The sequence below is a fragment of the Mercenaria mercenaria genome, chromosome 6 (assembly GCF_021730395.1).
Source record: "Mercenaria mercenaria strain notata chromosome 6, MADL_Memer_1, whole genome shotgun sequence".
NCBI classification, from domain to species: Eukaryota; Metazoa; Mollusca; class Bivalvia; order Venerida; family Veneridae; genus Mercenaria; species Mercenaria mercenaria.
Genome location: NC_069366.1, coordinates 63,779,561 through 63,801,405, shown reverse-complemented (window position 1 = coordinate 63,801,405; position 21,845 = coordinate 63,779,561). Strand labels below are relative to the sequence as shown.

General features: G+C 35.9%; 1 protein-coding gene across 2 annotated transcripts in view; it reads left to right on the top strand.

The window, feature by feature from the left end:
* Positions 1-21,845, top strand: part of LOC123550399 (uncharacterized) — a 51,842-nt gene that overhangs the window by 22,261 nt on the left and 7,736 nt on the right. Inside the window, exons 2-12 of one of the 2 annotated variants that reach the window (XM_053546145.1) lie at positions 4,679-4,805; positions 6,012-6,226; positions 7,186-7,387; positions 9,421-9,570; positions 10,693-10,835; positions 12,582-12,807; positions 15,238-15,384; positions 15,923-16,069; positions 18,069-18,172; positions 19,645-19,846; positions 20,605-20,705. In XM_053546145.1, coding sequence (XP_053402120.1) covers positions 4,679-4,805; positions 6,012-6,226; positions 7,186-7,387; positions 9,421-9,570; positions 10,693-10,835; positions 12,582-12,807; positions 15,238-15,384; positions 15,923-16,069; positions 18,069-18,172; positions 19,645-19,846; positions 20,605-20,705 — 1,764 coding nt within the window. Of the gene's footprint in view, positions 1-4,678; positions 4,806-6,011; positions 6,227-7,185; positions 7,388-9,420; positions 9,571-10,692; positions 10,836-12,581; positions 12,808-15,237; positions 15,385-15,922; positions 16,070-18,068; positions 18,173-19,644; positions 19,847-20,604; positions 20,710-21,845 lie in introns of both variants that reach the window. The other variant, XM_053546144.1, reaches the window with a different exon arrangement.

Below are 21,845 nucleotides of genomic sequence, written 5' to 3'. Positions count from 1 at the left end.
TAGCCCAGGTGATTCTGCCCTACGTTATCTAAAGATTTTAGCATATAATAACATCGTTTAGGGTATCTAGAGTTATCCATCTGTATTAGTTTACACCAACACTTAACACAGTTTGAATAATTGGTTATACACATTGGTAGTCTGCCACATTCTCCCAAAACAATTATATTATTCGTTGAGTTTTTTACTCCAAAAAATTTTTTACAAAAATTAGTATTTATATCCCCAAATCTGAGATCCATAGCAGAGTACTGGTTTTACCATAGCATCAAATAACTGAAACACCTGTTTAATGTTAAAATACCCAAATGGCCTTTGATAGTTATACATAGCATATATCGACTTTTGTGTCTGTGACGCTAACTTTTCTTTAGCTGCTGTCCAAGATAAGGTTGGCGTAAATAAGATGCCCATATACTTACAAACAGTCGTAACGCTAACTAACTGGCCACGGAAAAACCGTCTTTCATTAATTCTTAAGGGTCCACCATTTCGAAATACAATTATTTCAGTTTTACTGAGGTTAACTTCCATCCCTGTTGAATTACAAAATTGTTCTATTACGTCGAGTTGTTGTTGTAACTTAAATACAGTTTCTGCACAATTTGCAATGTCGTCTGCAAACATCAGACATAATATATCAGGTATTGAATTGTCGATAAAAATACCTGAATTGCATTTTTCATGCAGTAAGGAGGATAATTGGTCTATAAATAAGGAAAAAATCACAGGACTACTTATGTCTTGTACCAATGTTACTATGCTATATACATAGTCTGCATATGCAATCTTGTGCACACCTAATCTCCTGAATCATTGCACACAGTTTATTGAAACTCACACAAGTGGTCAGTACCAACCTTATTTGTACGTGGTTCATGTTAGGTTCTTCCACATAAATATTCTGCAGAGTTATGGGACTTTGTTTTTAGCTCACCTGTCACATAGTGACAAGGTAAGCTTTTGTGATCACCCTTCGTCCGTCGTCAGTCCATCCGTCTGTCCGTCAACAATTTCTTGTCTGCACGATATTGGTTTCATTTATGATTTTATTTTAACCAAACTTGCACACAAATTGTATCACCATAAGATCTCGGTTCCTTTCTTGAACTGGCCAGATCACATTATGGGTTCTAGAGTTATGGCCCCTGATAGGGCCAAAATTAGCTATTTTGACCTTGTCTGCACAATAGCAGCTTTATTATGTCTCCCCCAGGAGACATATTGTTTTTGCCCTGTCCGTCCGTCCGTACGTCACACTTCATTTCCGAGCAATAACTGGAGAACCATTTGACCTAGAACCTTCAACCTTCATAGGGTTGTAGGGCTGCTGGAGTAGACGACCCCTATTGTTTTTGGGATCACTCTGTCAAAGGTCAAGGTCACAGGGGCCTGAACATTGAAAACTATTTCCGACCAATAACTAGAGAACCACTTGACCCAGAATGTTGAAACTTCATAGGATGATTGGTCATGAAGAGTAGATGACCCCTATTGTTTTTGGGGTCACTCTGTCAAAGGTCAAGGACACAGGGGCCTGAACATTGAAAACTATTTCCGATCAATAACTAGAGAACCACTTGACCCAGAATGTTGAAACTTCATAGGATGACTGGTCATGAAGAGTAGATGACCCCTATTGTTTTTGGGGTCACTCTGTCAAAGGTCAAGGACACAGGGGCCTGAACATTGAAAACCATTTCCGATCAATAACTAGAGAACCACTTGACCCAGAATGTTGAAACTTCATAGGATGATTGGTCATGAAGAGTAGATGACCCCTATTGATTTTGGGGTCACTCTGTCAAAGGTCAAGGTCACAGGGGCCTGAACATTGAAAACCATTTCCGATCAATAACTAGAGAACCACTTGACCCAGAATGTTGAAACTTCATAGGATGATTGGTCATGAAGAGTAGATGACCCCTATTGATTTTGGGGTCACTCCGTCAAAGGTCAAGGTCACAGGGGCCTGAACATTGAAAACCATTTCCGATCAATAACTAGAGAACCACTTGACCCAGAATGTTGAAACTTCATAGGATGATTGGTCATGAAGAGTAGATGACCCCTATTGATTTTGGGGTAACTCCGTCAAAGGTCAAGGTCACAGGGGCCTGAACATTGAAAACCATTTCCGATCAATAACTAGAGAACCGCTTGACCCAGAAAGTTGAAACTTCATAAGATGATTGTACATGCAAAGTAGATGACACCTATCGATTTTGGGGTCACTCCATTAAAGGCCAAGGTCACAGGGGCCTGAACATTGAAAACCATTTCCGGTCAGTAGCTTGAGAACCACTTGACCCAGAATGATGAAACTTCATAGGATGATTGGTCATGCAAAGTAGATGACCCCTAACGATTTCAGGGTCACTCTGTTAAAGGTCAAGGCCACAGGGGCCTGAACATGGAAAACCATTTCCAATCAATAACTTGAGAACCTCTCGACCCAGAATGTTGAAACTTCATAGGATGATTGTTCATGCAGAGAAAATGACCCCTATTGTTTTTGGGGTCACTCCTTTAAAGGTCAAGGTCACAGGGGCCTGAACATTGATAACCAGTTCCGATCAATAACTTGAGAACCACTTGACCCAGAATGTTGAAACTTCATAGGATGATTGAACATGCAGAGTAGATGACCCCTATTGATTTTGGGGTCAGTCTGTTAAAGGTCAAGGTCACAGTGGCCAGTTCATGTAAAATCATTTTTTGGAAATAACTTGAGAACCACTTGACCTACAATGTTGAAACTTAATAGGATGATTGACCCCTATTTATTTTGAGGTCACTTAATCAAAGGTCACGGTCACAGGAACCTGAACAGTGACTTGAGAACCACTAGGCCAAGAGTGTTGAAATTTAGCGGGATGACTGGACATGCCAAGTAGATGATCCCTATTGCAGCCAACCATCAGTGTCTCTTTGACTTTCGCTCCTGACCCCTATTGACTTCTTGCCTATAGGACTTTGCATTGGGGGAGACATGCGCTTTTTTACAAAAGCATTTTCTAGTTTATGATTTGATTTTAAACAAACTTGCACACAACTTGTATCATCATAAGATCTTGGAACCTTACTTGAACTGGCCAGATTCAATTTTGGGTTCCAGAGTTATGGCCCCTGAAAGGCCCAAAATTAGCTATTTTGACCTTGTCTGCACAATAGCAGCTTTGTTTATGATTTGATTTTTACCAAACTTGCACACAACTTGTATCACCATAAGATCTTGCTTCCTTTCTGGAACTGGCCAGATTCCTTTATGGGTTCAGGGTTATGGCCCTGAAGGGGTCAAAATTAGCTATTTTGACCTTGTCTGTACAATAGCAGCTTCATTTATGATTCTATTTTAACCAAACTTGCACAAAACTTGTGTCACCATAAGATCTTGGTTCCTTTCTTGAACCGGCCAGATCCCATAATGGGTTCCAGAGTTATGGCTCCTGGAAGGGCCAAAATTGGATATTTTGACCTTGTCTGCACAATAGCAGCTTCATTTATGATTTGATTTTAACCAAACTTGCACACAACTTGTATCACCATAAGATCTCGATTCCTTTTTATATGCCTGAGGGACGTATTATGTTATCGCCTTGGTGTCCGTCTGTCTGCCTGTGTGTTTGTCAGCAATTTCCCTTCCGCTCTGTAACTCTTGAACCCTTTGATGGATTTCAGAGAAACCTGACACAAATGTTCACCTCATTGAAATGACATGCAGAGCGCATGTTTCGGATGGCTCACTTCAATGTCAAGGTCACACTTAGGGATCAAAGGTCATATGACTTTGTTTTGTGTGAATATTGTTCTGCATTTGTGTTGCATTGCAGTGCTCTTGTTTTTATTTGGCAGATCCTTCTTTTGTTCGCTTTCAATAATTGTTTTTTAATTACTTCCCTTTTATGTTACTATAAATAGCTTATTAATAACTTTTTTATTATTGGCTGTAGGGAAAAACTGAGACCACTTTTCTGTGGTGCAACTATGGATGGTACCTCCAATTTTTAGGTGTATTTTGACATATCAGTACCTTGTAAGAACTTTTTCTTTTTGTTTTTGGTTAAAGCAATGGTACTCAGGTGGGCATTATAGGGCCATCATGGCCCTCTTGTTTGTTACAATACTATAAACATACTGTAGAGTGTATACACATACCGTTACATATAATTATGCAGCTTGTGTGCGTCAAATTGCAATGTACTGTGTCAGTGTGTGTGGGGATAGGAGTACATTCATCACCTTCAGTAATAGGTCTAGTTCTATAAATGCATTCGCAGAAAAGAGTTGTACAAAAAATTCCTTCTACACAGCTGTAATACTGTGATTGCGGGAGACAAAACATATGTTTTTTAGGTTGCCCAAGATTACTGTGAAATCTTTTCATTTCATGGGCATGAAATTTCCTAGTTTCAGCAAAATGATATAAATTTTTTGTTTTCAACAATAAAAATTGAAATGGCTTTTTTTGTTCATTGGGAGTTTATTTTGTGCTTTGATGTAACCAAGAAATCAATTAAATCAGTTCCCCATGAGAATTAATATTTTATCGAACAATTTGCTAACAGAAACTTATATAATTATGTATATAAGGATTAATTAAAAACAGAGTCATATGCATATACATTCAAATATTGACTCACATCCTGTTGTTTACAATTCTTTTACTTTTCTGCAGATGTTGCTGCTGTTATTGGTGGTGTTTCTAAGTACAGGTGTCCTTGCCGGTACTGAGGAATATGAAGGAAGTGAGATAGATGCTTCTGACATAAAACATGTACATCTCATCTTCATGAATCATCTAGGTATGTATTCTGAGTTCAGAATTGTAAAAATTGAGTTTGGAGACCAGTAGTCTTGCTATTGGTTGCTTTTAAAATTGTGCTCAGAAACTACCAATCAGATTACTTTGTTTTTAGACTGGTTTTTGTAACTCAGTTTTATATGTTGGAATACTGTACAAAAGGTATCAAACTCAGAGAAGCTTAGTTATATAGCTTTATTTAACGCCTATATCTGAATACATCAACACTTTTTTTTTGCAGCTAAGCTCACTCTGATGTGAAAATGGTTTCATTTTAACAATATGTGCCATTGATAGAGTCTGTGTAATACTTTTAGAGGAAAATTGGATTTAGTTTGCATTTTGGGTCGTGTTGAATTGTTCAGTTTTACCTTGTTTCGATTTCAGCACAGGAATGTTGTCTGCTGTACTGATAAGGGGAAGTAATGCTATTGGAGTTTGAAACTGTGTCAGCCTTGAAGCTAGAGGACAATTACATTAAAACTCTGTATTTTGAACTTAAACATTTCGAAATTCCAGCCATCTCAAAGAACTTTTCATTTCCTGTTGAAATCCATTTTAAATGTAATATTTTACTCCATTTAAGTCAATTTCAGCGTACTGCAACTTTAGTCATGTTGAAGTAAACTTTAAGTTGCGCCAGCCAAAATTCTAGATGTGATGAAATAAAAAGTAATTGTCTTATGATTCATTGCAAAAATATTAAATAAATGAAAATTATGGAAGAATATTTCAGGTTGCTTTAATACTACTCACAAACTGGATGTTAAATGTCTATATGAATATGTGCATAATATGAGGCTTTGGCAAAACATTCAGCAGAAAATTCCTGCACCAATTATGATATAAATTCAATCCTGAAAAATTAAATTAATGTATTATAAAACTGAGTATTGTGACCAGTATCAGAATGCAGCCCTGTCATGGTCAGTTTCAAGTTTGAGGCTCGGAGCTCAGAATCAACCAATCACATGGTGGAGATTTGAGACTGGTTCCTAAACTCATTTTTATAACCTTGGGCCAGGCCAAATTTATTCAGTTTTCATGCTGGTAAAAATAAGTCTTTTTAGATCTGCTTACTCAGTAACGATAAAACAAGAACTTTCTTTACACATGCAATGTTATGTACATGGTATACAAATGTATGTGTAGGCAAATGGAGGTTTGTGAAGATTTTTAGCACCTTACCACTTTTTAATTTTTTCAGATGTTGGATATGCACTGCCCTCTTCTCTTGGATATCTTGGAAATGTGTTGAATAAATATTTCACAGAATATTTTCCTCGAGCTATCAAGGTGGCCTTTGACTTGCCTTTGCTTGGTTATGTAGAAAGATTTGTTTACACAACTCATCCATGGCTTGTCAGTCTGTATTTGGACTGCCCACCAAACCTGATGCTGCCCTCAGGTATAAAACTTCAGGTAAATGTACAGATAAACTCATGTTTTAATACTTTAAATATTATTGTTTGTTCAGACACAAGAGCTATGCAAGCTGTAAAAAAAAACATATGCAATTTATGTATTTCTTGACTGATACTTTGAAATCATTAACTTTCAATGGAGACTGATTTTTGTGGATTTTGCAGTTGAGTTTGATCCCAACAAACAAGTAAAATTCACATTTATTTGAGCCGTGCCATGGGAAAACCAACATAGTGGGTGTGTGACCAGCATGGATCCAGACCAGCCTGCGCATCCGCGCAGTCTGGTCAGGAACCATGCTGTTTGCTAACAATTTCTCCAATTCCAATAGACTTTAAAAGCGAACAGCATGGAGCCTGACCAGACTGCGCAGATGCGCAGGCTGGTCTGGATCCATGCTGGTCGCACACCCACTATGTTGGTTTTCCCATGGCACGGCTTATTTTATGTTCAAAAGTTAACATTCACAAATTCATATTCCCACAAACTAGCATGTTTATAAGGTCACGGAATGTTGTGTCTTGGAATTATAATATTTTTACAGTAATGAAATTGTATATTGCAGTATCTGTAAAGCCTTAGAATAAAAAATTCAAATAACCATGTGACAAACTTCTTTCACAAATGTTACACCAAAACTCTCCTGAATCTTTCAGTTTGAAGGCATGATAATATGTCACGACTGGGATTTCTAATAAAAGTAAGTTAAGAGTCCCTGCTTCCATTGTCATGTGAGGAAGATATATAAACTAGGTTGCTTTACTTCTATCACAGTGCTCCCTCTTGCTGAAAATAATGTCTGGAGGTGCACCAAGGATCTACCCAGACCCCTCCCCCTTTTCCCCATTTAAATTGTGTTCTTGTAACTTATACCCAAGCAAGGACAAAGTTTATTTAAATATTGCAAAGCAAGTGATTTTGAACTATTCACAATTTTGAATTTAATTTTTCTTCAGTGTCCTGATGCTCAGAACAGGTCTAACTTTATAGACGCAATAAATCTTGGATTAATAACCTGGCACGCTGGTCCGATGAATATGGAGTTTGAAATGATGGATGAATCAATGAATGAGTTTGGCATACAACTGAGTTTGGATCTAGACAAGAGATTTGGTATCAACAGAAAGTACAGGACTGTTAGTCAGCGAGATGTACCAGGTACATGAACAAAGTGCATCATTTAGAAAAAAGTATATAGCAATATGTTTGTTTTAATTAATTTAAACACAACAAAGATATTATATGTACCATATATACCATGGAAAATATTATTAGGGGTTTTCCCAAGTGAATTATTCATTAAGAAATATAGCAAAGTCAGGATTTTTAAATCAGTTAAAACAAGCTACTGCTATATAATACAGTAAACCTCACTTACAAGGAACTTGATATAAAGAACACTCGGTTATAAGGAACAGTTTTCAATTCCCCGATCTAATTCCTTCTTTATTCAATGTAAAAATCCTCGGTTATAGGGAACTCGGTTATAAGGAACATTTTTTCCTGTCCCAAAGTATGAAATTCAATGGAAAACCCCTCGGTTATAGCGAACAGACTAAGAATAAAATTTGAAATTGAATAAAGGGAATTGTGATGAGTCGGGAATAACATCGCACTTCCGTGATATAAATATTATTTCATTTCTATGTCTTAGTTGTTATGCCATGATATGATAAGGAAAAACATAATATCATCATAACTTTAGTACTCATTATGTTCAGATGTATTGGTATTATTTACATAGTGAATGAAAATCAGTAGCGGACACGGTAGTCATACTACCTAAATATGTGTTAATTACGCATGATTAACAAGGGACAAAAGTCCAGTTTACCAATTTCAATTGTAAAAATTTGGCAGGTGTAACATGGACAATAGCAAACTTAGGTACAATTTACAACTTTAATCCGTATGATTGGCGCGTTGCTAGAGTATGCTGTATGCATAACCCTACTTTTAATTTTAATTGATAGTCTATTTAACATTTTTGTATTAATTATGAACATTTATTTATCATAGTATTGAGCCTATTCCTAAACATTGCAATTCGGCATAGGGTGAAGATATCTTATATCATAAGTAGTGCTCTCTAAAAAAGTTTTAGAAACGGACAGAATAAACACAAATCATGTCATTCTACTGACGTACTTTTGGCTATATTAGTTTAAACGCCTGTTACAACATATTTCAGTATAACATTGCATCAAGTTTACCTTACATCTCTAGAAATGGACGTATGATCACACTTCCATTATGATTCATGGTCGACTCGGAGTGCAACAAAGTCAGTCAAATAGTGTTCGCTATATAAATTGTGTTCGTTATACAAACCTCGTTTACCATTTCTTATTCATAACTTGAGAGCCACTAGGCCCAGAATGTTGAAACTTGGTGGGATGATTGGACATGCCAAGTAGATGATCCCTATTGCAGCCAGCCATCAGTGTCTCTTTGACTTTTGTTCCTGTCTCCTATTGACTTCTTACCTATATGACTATGCACTGGGGGAGAAATGCGCTTTTCAACAAAAACATCTTCTAGTATGTTTTTTATGTGTAATAGTAGTTTAAATGTCATTGGTTAGCGGTTAAGGTCACTCGTTTTGTTTCATTTGCTCCTCCCTCATATACAGTATTCTGATGGTAATAAATAAATTTATGCATACAATTATAAGCATTTTACCGCCCAATATATTCAAGCATTTTCATTGATTAAATTGTGGTCACATGGTGACCCACTATACTTCTGTGAATAATCGATTAGGATATAAAATAAGTGGTAGATAATACAAATCAAATATAGGATTTGTAAGTGACCCTCTGTGGAATGTGGGGTCAGTATGATAAATATTGGGACTCGCCTAACGCCTCTTCCTCCATTTATCATACTGACCCTATTTCCTCCGAGGTCACTGATAAACCCAAAAATTGTGTTTGTTAGTGACCAATAATAGTGTAATTCGTTATGATGTCGCAGCACAAAAGTTACATTGCATTCCTCGGTGTATGACAAGTTTTGGCAGCTCTAGAGGAAACAACAGAAACTCCCATCCATTAGGTATGCTTGGTGTTCAAAAATAACCTGTCACAAATATTTGTTACTATAAATGTCACACAAACACACATCATAAGATGGATATGTTTGTATTATTTGTTGATGTAAATAACCTGTGTTGACATTTGTTATTGTAGGAACTACACAAGCTGTCATTCCGGTTCTGAAGAAGATGGGTATATCTGCTCTGTCTATTGGTGTAAATGGGGCTACATGTCCAGCAGCTGTACCACCTGTGTTTTTGTGGAAAAACGGGAACCAATCATTGATTACTCTCTACCACCCAAGTATATCCATTACATGATTATATACAATAATGATTGAGCAGCGCCATGAGAAAACCAACATAGTGCATTTGCGACCAGCATGGATCCGAACCAGCCTACGCATCCACGCAATCTGGACAGGATCCATGCTTTTCACTTTCAAAGCCTATTGCAGTTAGAGAGACAGTTAGTGAACAGTATGGATCCTGACCAGATTGCGCAGATGCGCAGGCTGGTCTGAATCCATACTGGTTGCAAATGCACTATGTTAGTTTTATCTTGGTGTGGCTTGACTATAAGCATTACCAGATAATAACATTATCCACTGGCTTAGCTACCCACTTGATAAATTTGGAAATTGTTTATCATGCAAGATATTGCAATCACTGAAATACAACTTCTTTGAGTGGGGATTATTATTAGATTTATTATAATTTGCAGCTTTTTGCAAAGATGTATAAAGCATATGGTAAGAAGGTTTATTTCAATATGTAATTTTTCAATGTTTCTTATAGAACTTTGGTACACATACCAGCAGATTGTACAATTATTGCCTTTAACCTTTAGCCTGCTGCCAGCAAGTGATTCTGCCTTTGAGACCAGTGCAAACCAAGATCCATGCAAGCTGTTCGTGGTCTTCACTGTCCACTATTCAGTCTGTAAATTTTCATTGAACGCCCCTTCAAATAATAAATTGTACTGCCCAAATTAAATGATGGACTAGTACAGTTTAGAAATTTGTCAGGCTAAAGGTTAAGAAAGATTGGTATGACGATTTAGCAACCTGGAAAAAGTGGTATTGACTGAGGATGTAGACCAAGGCTGATATACCTTTCCCCAGGTTTATAAATCTTCATAATGATGGAACTGTAAAGGCACCAATAGTCATATTATTAAATCCAATAATTCATGTTAATTAAGAAAATTCCAAACATTTGCAGTGGTTTGACATTTTACCAATGTTTTTGGTTCTATACGAATGTCACTTTGACATAATATCAAACTGTTATTACAATGGTCAATATGTGTTTTTGGCTTTGCCTACAAGTCAGTTTTAACCATCGATCATGTTATTGTGTCTGGACCAAAGGAAAGGGCTATAAATGTAGGTGTTCGATATTAATGTAAGTTATCTATACACAGGGGGATATCCCAATCAGTATGGATCAACACCCATGAAGCCGGGAGGTCTGTCAAAGAAGGACTGTGCTATGGTACCTGGTCTGGATCATGCCTTGTGTTTTGCTTTCCGCAGTGATAATGATGGACCACCAGTTGACTTTGAGGTATATTAGGAGAGATTCAAATACAGTTTGTAATACATTGTGTATTTTAATTCAAATTAGAGAATGCATAGATGAATTTAAAGGCAAATCCAAAATCATAATGAACATCCACCATATTTAGAGTAGGTAATAAATTTTGAGCCATGTCTGTACACAGCTACTCTTCAGAATGGAGAAAGAAAAGGTATCAAAAATATGTCAACATTTCAAATGGGGTCCTAGTTTGGATGTGTTTGGTAACTGATTATTGTTTTACCGCTGGCTGTTTACATGTTTTTGACAGCAGCCCTGCTGGTGGCATAATAGTCATATTAGAGATGATATACTTGATTTCTGTCTTACGTTAGTTTCTTTTTTGGAAAGATTGAAGTCTGTTGTATGGAAAACTAATAATCCAGGATACATCAGTTATAAGACACTATTTTTGTCTGGTGTCCAAAATATTTTGGTTTGTATGGCATTATTTGCTTAGTCCACATGTATTACAGTAAAAAAGAAGGGGTAAATTTATATAAGGTTTCTTTATTTTAGCCAGATTCACAAAACCTGATGTGAGGGAAAACGGCATTTATCATTCAATATTCAAAGTCCATGCTTTGGTAAACTAGTTTATAGATTTCTGGACGTGTAAAGTTCTAAACACAGATTTTTAGCTCGACTATTTATAGAATAGTAGAGCTATTGGACTCGCCCATGCGTCGGCGTCCGCGTCCGCGTCCCGATTTGGTTAAGTTTTTGTATGTAAGCTGGTATCTCAGCAACCACTTGTGGGAATGGATTGAAACTTCACACACTTATTCACTGTGATAAACTGACTTACATTGCACAGGTTCCATAACTCTATTTTGCTTTTTTACAAAATTATGCCCCTTTTCTGACTTAGAAAAACTGGTAAAGGTTTTGTATGTAAGCTGGTTATCTCAGTAACAACTTGTGGGAATGGATTGAAACTTCACACACTTATTCACTGTTATAAAATGACTTACAGTGCACAGGTTCCATAACTCTATTTTGCTTTTTTACAAAATTATGCCCCTTTTTCAACATAGAAATTTTTGGTTAAGTTATTGTATGTAAGCTGGTATCTCAGTATCCACTAATGGGAAAGGATTGAAACTTCACACTCTTGTTCTCTGTCATGATATGACATGCAGTGCAAAGGGTCAATAACTCAACTTCGCATTTTACAAAATTATGCCCCTTTTTCAACTTAGGAGTTTTTGGTTAAATTCTTATATGTAAGCTGGTATCTCAGTACCCACTTACGGGAATAGATTGAAACTTCATACACTTGTCCACTGTCATGAGCTGATAAGCACTATGCAGGTTCCATAACCCTATTTTGCTTTTTTTACTAAATTATGCCCCTTTTTCGACTTTCTTATTCATTCAGTCGACAAGGCTGTTGAATAGTCGAGCGTTGCTGTCCTCCGACAGCTCTTGTTTTCAAGGTAGCCAGGCAAGCTAGCTGTGAAAATGTTTAGTAGCCTGGCTGTATCTTTTAGTAGCTCTTTGGCTCTGAACATACAATTTCTGAAACCCTGTTTATAAAAGTGGTATTACAATGTGGTAGTAAAGTTGTTTGACAATTAGCATTAAGGGGATAGATCTAGGACTTATCTGACTGAGTGCAGTGTCAGTATAATGTGTTAAGCTGGGGATATCGTTTTATGTGCCTTTGGATTGAAACTACATTGAGGAAGCATTTTAAAGTATCCAAATGCCCATATTTTTCGTTGTTTTCAGGAAGTATTAAATGTGTATGAGATTGCAAGAGCACAGTTTCCAAATGCAAAAATAAATGCTTCAAAGTTTGAGGATTTTGTTGCTGAACTTGTACCTTATCAGTCATCATTACCGGTGTTCACACAGGAAATGGGCGACGTATGGATACAGGGGGCTGGCTCTGACCCCTTAAAGACAGCTTTATTAAGAGCTCAGTACAGGGTCAGAGCAAATTGTATAAAATCAGGTACATAGATGTTGTGTCATAGTATGTTGTATGACAGTTGCTTTGTTACAGTACGCTTTGTGAAAGTACATTTTTGTGATAGTAAGTTGAATGAAAGTGCATTTGTAGCAGTATTTTTTATGGTAGTATGTTTGTAGTAGTAAGTTGTCTGTTTTGTGATGGTATGTTTTGTGACCGTATGCTATGTGACAGTAAGTCGTGTGGCAGTACGTGGTGTGACAGTAAGTTTTGTGACAGTACATTGTGTGGCAGTACGTTGTGAGCCAGTAAGTTGTGTGGTATTTTGTGTGAAAGTATATTGTGGTTTTACCTTGCCACAACAGTGGCAGTACATCGTGTGGTTGTATGTAGTGTGACAGTACATTTTTGTTACAGTATGCTTTTTTGTCAGTACGAAAATGTTGACGTACGTTTTTGTGACAATTCATATTGTGACAGTGCATTTTTGTCACATCGTGGTCACAGTATATTTTTTGTCAGTACATAGTGTGACAGTCTGTTGTGTAACAGTATGTAGTATGACAGTACAGTTTTGTGACAGTACAGTCTGTTGTGTAACAGTATGTTGTATGACAGTACAGTTTTGTGACAGTATATAGAGTGACAGTCTGTTGTGTAACAGTATGTAGTATGACAGTACAGTTTTGTGACATTACATAGTGTGACAGTCTGTTGTGTAACAGTATGTAGTATGACAGTACAGTTTTGTGACAGTATATAGTTTGACAGTCTGTTGTGTAACAGTATGTAGTATTACAGTACGGTTTTGTGACAGTATATAGTGTGACAGTCTGTTGTGTAACAGTATGTAGTATTACAGTACAGTTTTGTGACAGTACATAATGTGACAGTCTGTTGTGTAACAGTATGTAGTATGACAGTACAGTTTTGTGACAGTACATAGTGTGACAGTCTGTTGTGTAACAGTATGTAGTATGACAGTACAGTTTTGTGACAGTATATAGTGTGACAGTCTGTTTTGTAACAGTATGTAGTATTACAGTACAGTTTTGTGACAGTACATAATGTGACAGTCTGTTGTGTAACAGTATGTAGTATGATAGTATATTTTTGTGACAGTACATTGTGTGATGTATTAGAAATCTTCCTAGCTAATTTAACAGGTGAATGCCTCAGATTTATGTGAATTATTTTTGAACTCGGAAAATGCTTTAATTTCTTATAAAGTTTGAATAAAAAGTAGAAATAAAGTGATCCATTGAAGTGTAGGCAGTTATTATATTTAGAAAATAAGTGTAGTGTTTGGCTAATTTTTGTATAAGAACTATAAGAGTTAGAAATGGAGTAACTACTTCCTTTTAATAATATGTTACGTGATACACATAAAATAAAGACTTTATTGATGCCCACCCGCTTAGCTTAATAGGGAGTGTGCAGATCCATGGATTGCGGGGTCGTGAGTTCTCCGTGATGATTTGATAGAAGACATTGTGTCTGAAATCATTCGTCCTCCACCTCTGATTCATGCTTGGAAATTAGCAGTTACTTGCCAAGAACAGGTTTGATAATGTTGATATTATTGTGTACATCGTGAGCCATTTCTATTAATTTGTAACATATTTCAGTCATGTCACTTTGTACAGTGGTACTGTTGGCTGCGTTCTTAAGATTGCTGACATCAAAACCTTTGCACCTTACCAGCATTGGCTGAAAACTTGCTTGGGGTGTAGAATTTTTCATGTGAGAAAGCCATCCAGCTGGTTGTTGGTTCAACCTGGGTGCCTGTCCATGTCTGAAATGATTTCATGAGAGGCATCCATCATAAGAGCTAGAAAAAATGTTTTATGACCTAGTTTGACTCATTGTGACTTCAACCCAACAAAAAAAACACCAAAAAACGCTGATGCTTTATATAAAGTCATAGAGGTTGCTACTTTATGTTGTACATAGAGTCAGGAAGTCCAATATGCCTTATTGCATTATATTTTAAGTATCTGTGAGAAATAGGTGAAAAGTTTTCAAATTTATTCTTTGCATTTTAATTTTAATTGTATCTTCAATTCCCTACTGTAAATAGCTTTTTATTTGCATTTGCAGATGACTAAGTTTTGCTAAATTCAATTCAGCATAAATTCAAAACTCATGAATGTTAATATCAAGGTGACATCATACCAGCTTTAAATATCATGGTTATTGAAATGAACTGTTGAAATATAAGATTAGATTGAGATGTCCACTCTTCTTATTAGTCACAAGTATATATTTTACATCGGTTGTGAAAATTTTGCTAAAATTATGTATTTCAGCTATTATAATTCATGAGTTTGTCTTGTTGCAAATTCATCATGAAGTAATTGAAAATGTTTGTATTTGAAGTTTTGACTAAATAAAGTACTTGCAAATTCAAAGCGTTATTTCCGTGAATTTTTATTTACATGGTATTTTACAGTTTGAAGAATCTTTTATCAGGTAAATGCTCACTAGACGATCCGAGAGTCTACAATGCAAGTAGATTTATGCTGAAGCTAGCAGAACATACCTGGGGGTCCAATGGGGGAATTGTTGATGGTATTCACTGGACAAATGATCAGTTCTACAAAATGCTGAAAATTCCTCGTAAGTTACATGTTCTAATACTGCTTACTTAAGGTTTCTTAGAATGAGAAAATTTAAAATGTTTTAAATTAAAGGTTAAAATATCTTTATTTGTTGCTGCTTTGAACTTCAAACTCATTAATTTTCTATGTCCTCTTTGTTATGTTTATACACATTTTGAACGAAACTTACGTGGCCAAGTGGCTTGGATAGCCGACTTTAAATCACTTGCACCTTACTGATGTAGGTATGAAACAATGCTTTGGGTGTAGAATTCTTGTTGTGAGGAATGCATCTAGCTAGTTTATAGAAGGTTGATTGTACTGCCCAGGTGCATGCTAGTACCTGAAAACAATGCCTAGACAGGGATGGGAATGCTTTCTCCATATCAAAAGTAGGAAAGAACACAATTTAACCTAAATCATGTCAATGTGACAAAAACAAATAAAATAAAAACATTGTAATGGACCTCTGGAGAGATTTAGTTTTTAAAACTTTAAAGTTACTCACAGTAGAATTGACGAACCTGAAGTTTATTCATACAGTTTTAATATTTCAGACAGTGGTTTCCAGAATGCTTCCAGATATTGGGATGAACAGAGATACATGACAAACTTGGCTATTGAAGCCCTTGGTAATCACACAGTGGTGGAAGACTTAAAACAGGAGTTCAAAAATATAATGCCAAAATTGCCAGATATAACAGGTATAGGCTGGGTGTTTATAGATTAACAGCATTAGATAAACAACTGTCTGCTCTCCTACCAGTATCATTTGCTATAACAAATGGGAAAACTTACGCTTATACATTCCATTTTACTTTTTTCTCGAGTTGATGTTTGTTTAATTTTTAGCTGAACCAGAGCACAAAGTGTGTGCTCAAGGTTAGCTATTGTGACCGGTCATTGTCCGGCGTCCGTTTGCGTGCGTAATCTGTCATCTGTCGTGCGTCGCCCGTCAACATTCGCCTTGTGAACACTCTAGAGGCCACATTTGTTACCCAATCTTTATGAAACTTGGTCAAAATGTTAGTCTCAAATTCGAAAATGGGTCATGTGGGGTCAAAAACTAGGTCAATAGGCCAGATCAAAGGAAAAGCTTGTGATCACTCTATAGGCCACAGTTGTGACCTAATTTTTAATGAACTAGGTCAGAATGTTTGTCTTGATGATTTCAAGGTCGAGTATGAATCTGGGTCATATTGGGTTAGCAAATCAAAGGAAAAGCTTGTGAACACTTTAGAGGCCACATTTGTAACCTAATCTTATGAAACTTGGCCAGAATGTTAGTCTTGATGATCTCTAGGTCAGATTCGAAACTGGGTCATGTGGGGTCAAAAACTAGGTCAGTAGGCCAGATCAAAGGAAAAGCTTGTGAACACTCTAGAGGCCACAGTTGTGACCAAATATTTATGAAACTTGGTCAGAATGTTTGTCTTGATGATTTCTAGGTCGAGTTCAATCTGGGTCATGTGGGGTCAAAAACTAGGTCACCCCGTCAAATCAAAGGAAAAGCTTGTGAACACTCTAGAGGCCACAGTTGTGACCCAATCATTATGAAACTTGGCCAGAATGTTTATCATATTGATTTCTAGGTCAAGTTCGAAACTGGGTTATGTGGGATCAAAAACTAGGTCAGTAGGCTAGATCAAAGGAAAAGCTTGTAAACACTCAAGAAGCCACATTTGTGATTCAGTCTTTATGAAATTTGGTCAGAATGTTTGTCTTGATGACCTCTAGGTCAAGTTTGAATCTGGGTCATGTGGGGTCAAAAACTAGGTCAGTAGGCCAGATCAAAGGAAAAGCTTGTGAGCACTCTAGAGGCCTAAGTTATGACTCAATCTTTATTAATTTTGGTCAGAATATTTTTCTCGATGATCTCTAGGTCAAGTTCGAATCTGGGTCATTTTGGGTTAAAAACTAGGTCAGTATGCCAGATCAAAGGAAAAGCTTGTGAACACTCTAGAGGCCACAGTTGTGACCCAATAGTTATGAAACTTTGTCAGAATGTTTGCCTTGATGATCTCTAGGTCATTTTGAAACTGGGTCATGTGGGGTCAAAAACTAGGTCAGTAGGCCTGATCAAAGTAAAAGCTTGTGAACACTCTATAGACCACAGTTGTGACTCAATCTTTATGAAACTTGGTCAGAACGTTTGTCTTCTAGGTCAAGTTCAAATCTGGATCATTTGGAGTCAAAAACTAGATCACTTGTTCAAATCAAAAGAAAAGTTTGTAAACACTCTAAAGGCAACAGTTGTGACTCAATCTTTATGAAACTTGATCAGAATGTTTGTCTTGATGATTTCTAGTTTAAATTCGAAACTGGGTCATGTGGTGTCAAAAACTAGGCCAGTAGGCCAGGTCAACTCTGGTGAGCAGTATGGGGCCGTCACGGACCTCTTGTTTTCATTTCCTATTTCCCCAAACTGATATTTCTTCAGTCTATTCAACATTTTTCTTAAGTTTATATCTCTTCGTTTGGACGTTGACGATTTTAGACTTTCTTTAAGGTGATGTTACTTCAGTCTTACCATTTTAGACTTTTCCCAAGTTAAAATTTCTCCAAAATTTTCATTTAAATTTTTTTCAAATGTTGGTTTTCATTCTGTTGAAACATGTTAGATTTCCTTAGAGTTTATATTACTGCCATTTAAACATCTCCAACTTTTACCAAGTTGACTTTTCTTCAATGTAACAATTTCAGATTTTTCCCAAGTTGATATTTCTTCATCACATAAATGTGGGGAGTTTGAACTGAAGTTTGATAAGCAAGGTGCTCTTATACAACTCAAAGACCCTAGTGGACAGGTACGGTTTTCTTCTGTGTCTGGAATGTTTATTTAGTCAACTTACACATCCACCTAACTCTGTTCTGTCCAACTGACTATTCAATCCACATAACTGTATTGTTAAAATCATTTAATTTCGTGGGTATGAAATTTCGTGGTATTGGTCTAAACAGCAATTCCGTGAGGTTATGAATTTGTGCATTTCAACTTTCAAACATAAAATGAATGGAAAATAAACTTGTTTGTTGGGATTAAATTTCGTGGATTGACTCAACCACGAAATCCATGAAAATTAGCCCCCCACGAATAATTATTATTAATGATTCCACAGTATTCAGTTCACCCAGCTGCTCTATCTGCTTAACAATAGGTTTAAGGTATCAGAAAAATCTGTTCATTGAGAATCTATGTTTTGTTTTTAGTGAGATATGCATACAACTTGTTCTTGTTTGTTCAAAAAGAGTTTTAGTACAATCTCTCTGCAACATTTCAGTTGTTTAATGATATTAGGTAAACTGAACCTATTTCTCTGGGTTACATTTTCCCTTGTTCTCCAAACGTAGATAAACTTCCTCATATGAATGTTAGGAGATAAATTAATTTAAAGCATTTTCTGTAAAATATTTGGAACATTTTCTTATATTAATCCAATGAGCAATCTCTTGACCTGCCAGTTGTGTTATGTCGTCATTTCTGAGGTAAGCAGGCCAGCTGTACCAGCAGAGGGGTTGAGATTCAAGACATGTATATCTGCACATATGTGTAAAACAATTTTACACAGTAATATGCTTCTGCAAAAAAACAGTAACAAAACTTTAATTGGGTTGCCCATTATATGTAAGCCTTCGTGTAAATCTGTATGTAACTCTATGTCTAAACCTGTGTGTAAACATACTGTATGTTTAAATCTGTATATAAATGTAAATCTACATCTGTGTAAATATATGTGTAAAAAAACCTAGGTCTAGGTTTTACAAGGACATCTTGAGTGTTTATGTCTAATTCTTTTATACTCATCTTTCTATGCTGGTAAGTAAAATAAAGATGTTACTCAGCTTAAAGGTTCTTTTTTAAGCATAATTGGCATTTGCAAACACTGGACTGAATAATTTTACTAGATATTAATAATGCCATATTTTAAAGTATATGAATAAATGAGATTCTATCAAGTCTGGCATAGAAAATGAGCCAGTTTGCCTACCCCTTTCTTGGGAGTAGACACTTGAGATTAAAACCTAATGCTTGTTTAATAAATGTAATGTCTTGTATGTTTTACTCATCAGAAACTAAAGAATGAAATCTTACATACACACACTCAGGCTCCCTAATTTCACCATTTTGTGGAACCAAAATTTGTAGTCCTGTTTGGCGCCATATAACCTATACTGTGTTGGTGCACCGTAAAACCCAAATAAATAAATAAATAAATAAATTATTTCACCATAGACAACAGGTTATATATCACCACAGTGAAATATGTCTCCATTTCAGGACTGGGCCACAACAGAGCGTCCAGTTGGGAAGTTTGTGTACCGTACATATAATCAGACAGATTTTGACGAATTTTTCAATGCTACAACACCATTCAGCAAAGATTTCTTCCTGGGAATAGGAAAACCTAATATGACGAAAAACTCTAAAGCAGAAAGTGGAGTCTGGGACACAAAAGTTAATGCTCTGTTTGCAAGCAAAGGTATTTCTTACAAATACAGAATTTATACTTGTGTAGTTTTAAGTTTTGGTTCCATTAGTTATATTCATAATCTTATTATTCTACTGAGGAATCAGTGATTTTCATGAGGAACTAGTATTAATGTAATTCATGTTTTGAATAAATCCAAAAGACTAAATCCCAATGAACTGGTAAAATTCCCATTTATTCTATAATCACATAATTTTATCATTTAAATTCCTGCAAAAATGGCAATTTTTGCCAAAATAAAAAATTTTGTGTCCATGAAATTTTATGATTTCACAAAATGTAGCAGAAAAATATTTCTGTGTTAATCTGCCATTGATTTGAACCAAATAAAAGAATATAGGGACCACCATAGCTGTGTGGTTAAGGTCATTGACTTACTATCACTTGCGACTGTTTATTTGAATTCTTTCAAGTGATTAAGACATTCAGCTGGCTTGTAAAATGTTGTTAGTTCTACTAAAATGACTAAAATAACACCTTATTAGTGGTGCAAGTTGGGTCTTGCTCTGATTAAAACTGTAAAGTGGCCATGAGATTTAAAGGTATACTAGATGCAAATTTGAAATTTGAAAATATGAAAATTACAGTTTACTACATACAGTTTAATTTATACATCAAATATTAAAACAAGTTTATTTGCATTAACAGTTCTATGTAATTACCGGTAGGTTTAAACTAGTACGCACTTAATATTTGTATAGTTAGACATTGTTATTTTGCCACAATATCTCTCCCCTGTTTACTGACAGATTCTAGTCAGCTTGTGGTGATGTTATCAATGGTAGATCCAGTAACAAGAACATACTATGGAGCTCCATTAGAAGTTTCTCTGGAATATACCTGCTCAAACTTAGGTAAGACTTTATCCATATTCTGGTCGGACTGGTAGAATATTAAATGTTGTTTGGAACAGCAGTTAAAGCAAAGTATTCACTGTATGTGTTAAATGTTGTCTGGAATAGTCATGATAGTGGTTAAAGCCAAGTTTTCACATTGTATGGTAAAAGTTGTCTGGAATAATGTTATTGTCAGATATCACAGACACTGATGAGACTTGGTTAGAATTATTAGATACTTGTATTGATGTGGCTTGACATGAAAAAACAGCGAGGCAGATCTTTAACTTTTTGGCAGAGTATGCTTCTGTGCATACAGATGTTTTAATTTTATGCCTTCTTTCAAAAAAGATATGGTACATTGTTTTGCTTATTTCTGTGGGTCATTCAATCAGTATAGGTAGTCATTCAGTCAGTATAGGTTGTCATTCAACCAGTATAGGTAGTCAATCAATCAGTATAGGTAGTCAGTTTGGTTTATAATCAATTATTAGTGATTACTTTGTCCTACAGTGGTAAAATTTTATAGGATGATTAATTGTCGTCATAAAATGACCCCAGTCATAGTGGGGATCTGAAGGTCAGTGGTCAAAGTAATGGTAATCTTTAAACTAATCAGTAACTAGAGAACACGTAGGCAGTTTCCAGTGGAATTGCACATGATTTATTGCTGATGTAACCAGTTATAGATCTCAAAATATTCTGGTAGAAATGAACAAATTTTATTACCAACTGATGTATTCTCAGCCAACAAATATGTATGATTTTATTGGTTTAATGCATGTTATGAAAATTAAATAAGGTACTGTTATTTTGCATTTAAATAAGGTATTGATTAGAGAGCATTTTACCAAATAAAAGGTATATTTGGATAATTTGCCTTATCCTTATACATGTCATAGCTGACATATTAACATTGTGTTAACTTATGTGGGTTTAGACAGGTTATAAATATAAACAAGGTGCAAACTCACCTTGATAACCTGCTTCATCTGACAACCTCTCTTTACCAACACCTTTACCTTAATGCAGGTCAAGACATGTTCTATACATCTGCTGAGTACAAACTCATTTGATAACTATTTCACCTGATGGCCTCTCCTTACTGACACCTTTACCTTAATGTAGGTTCAGACATGTTCTATACATCAGCT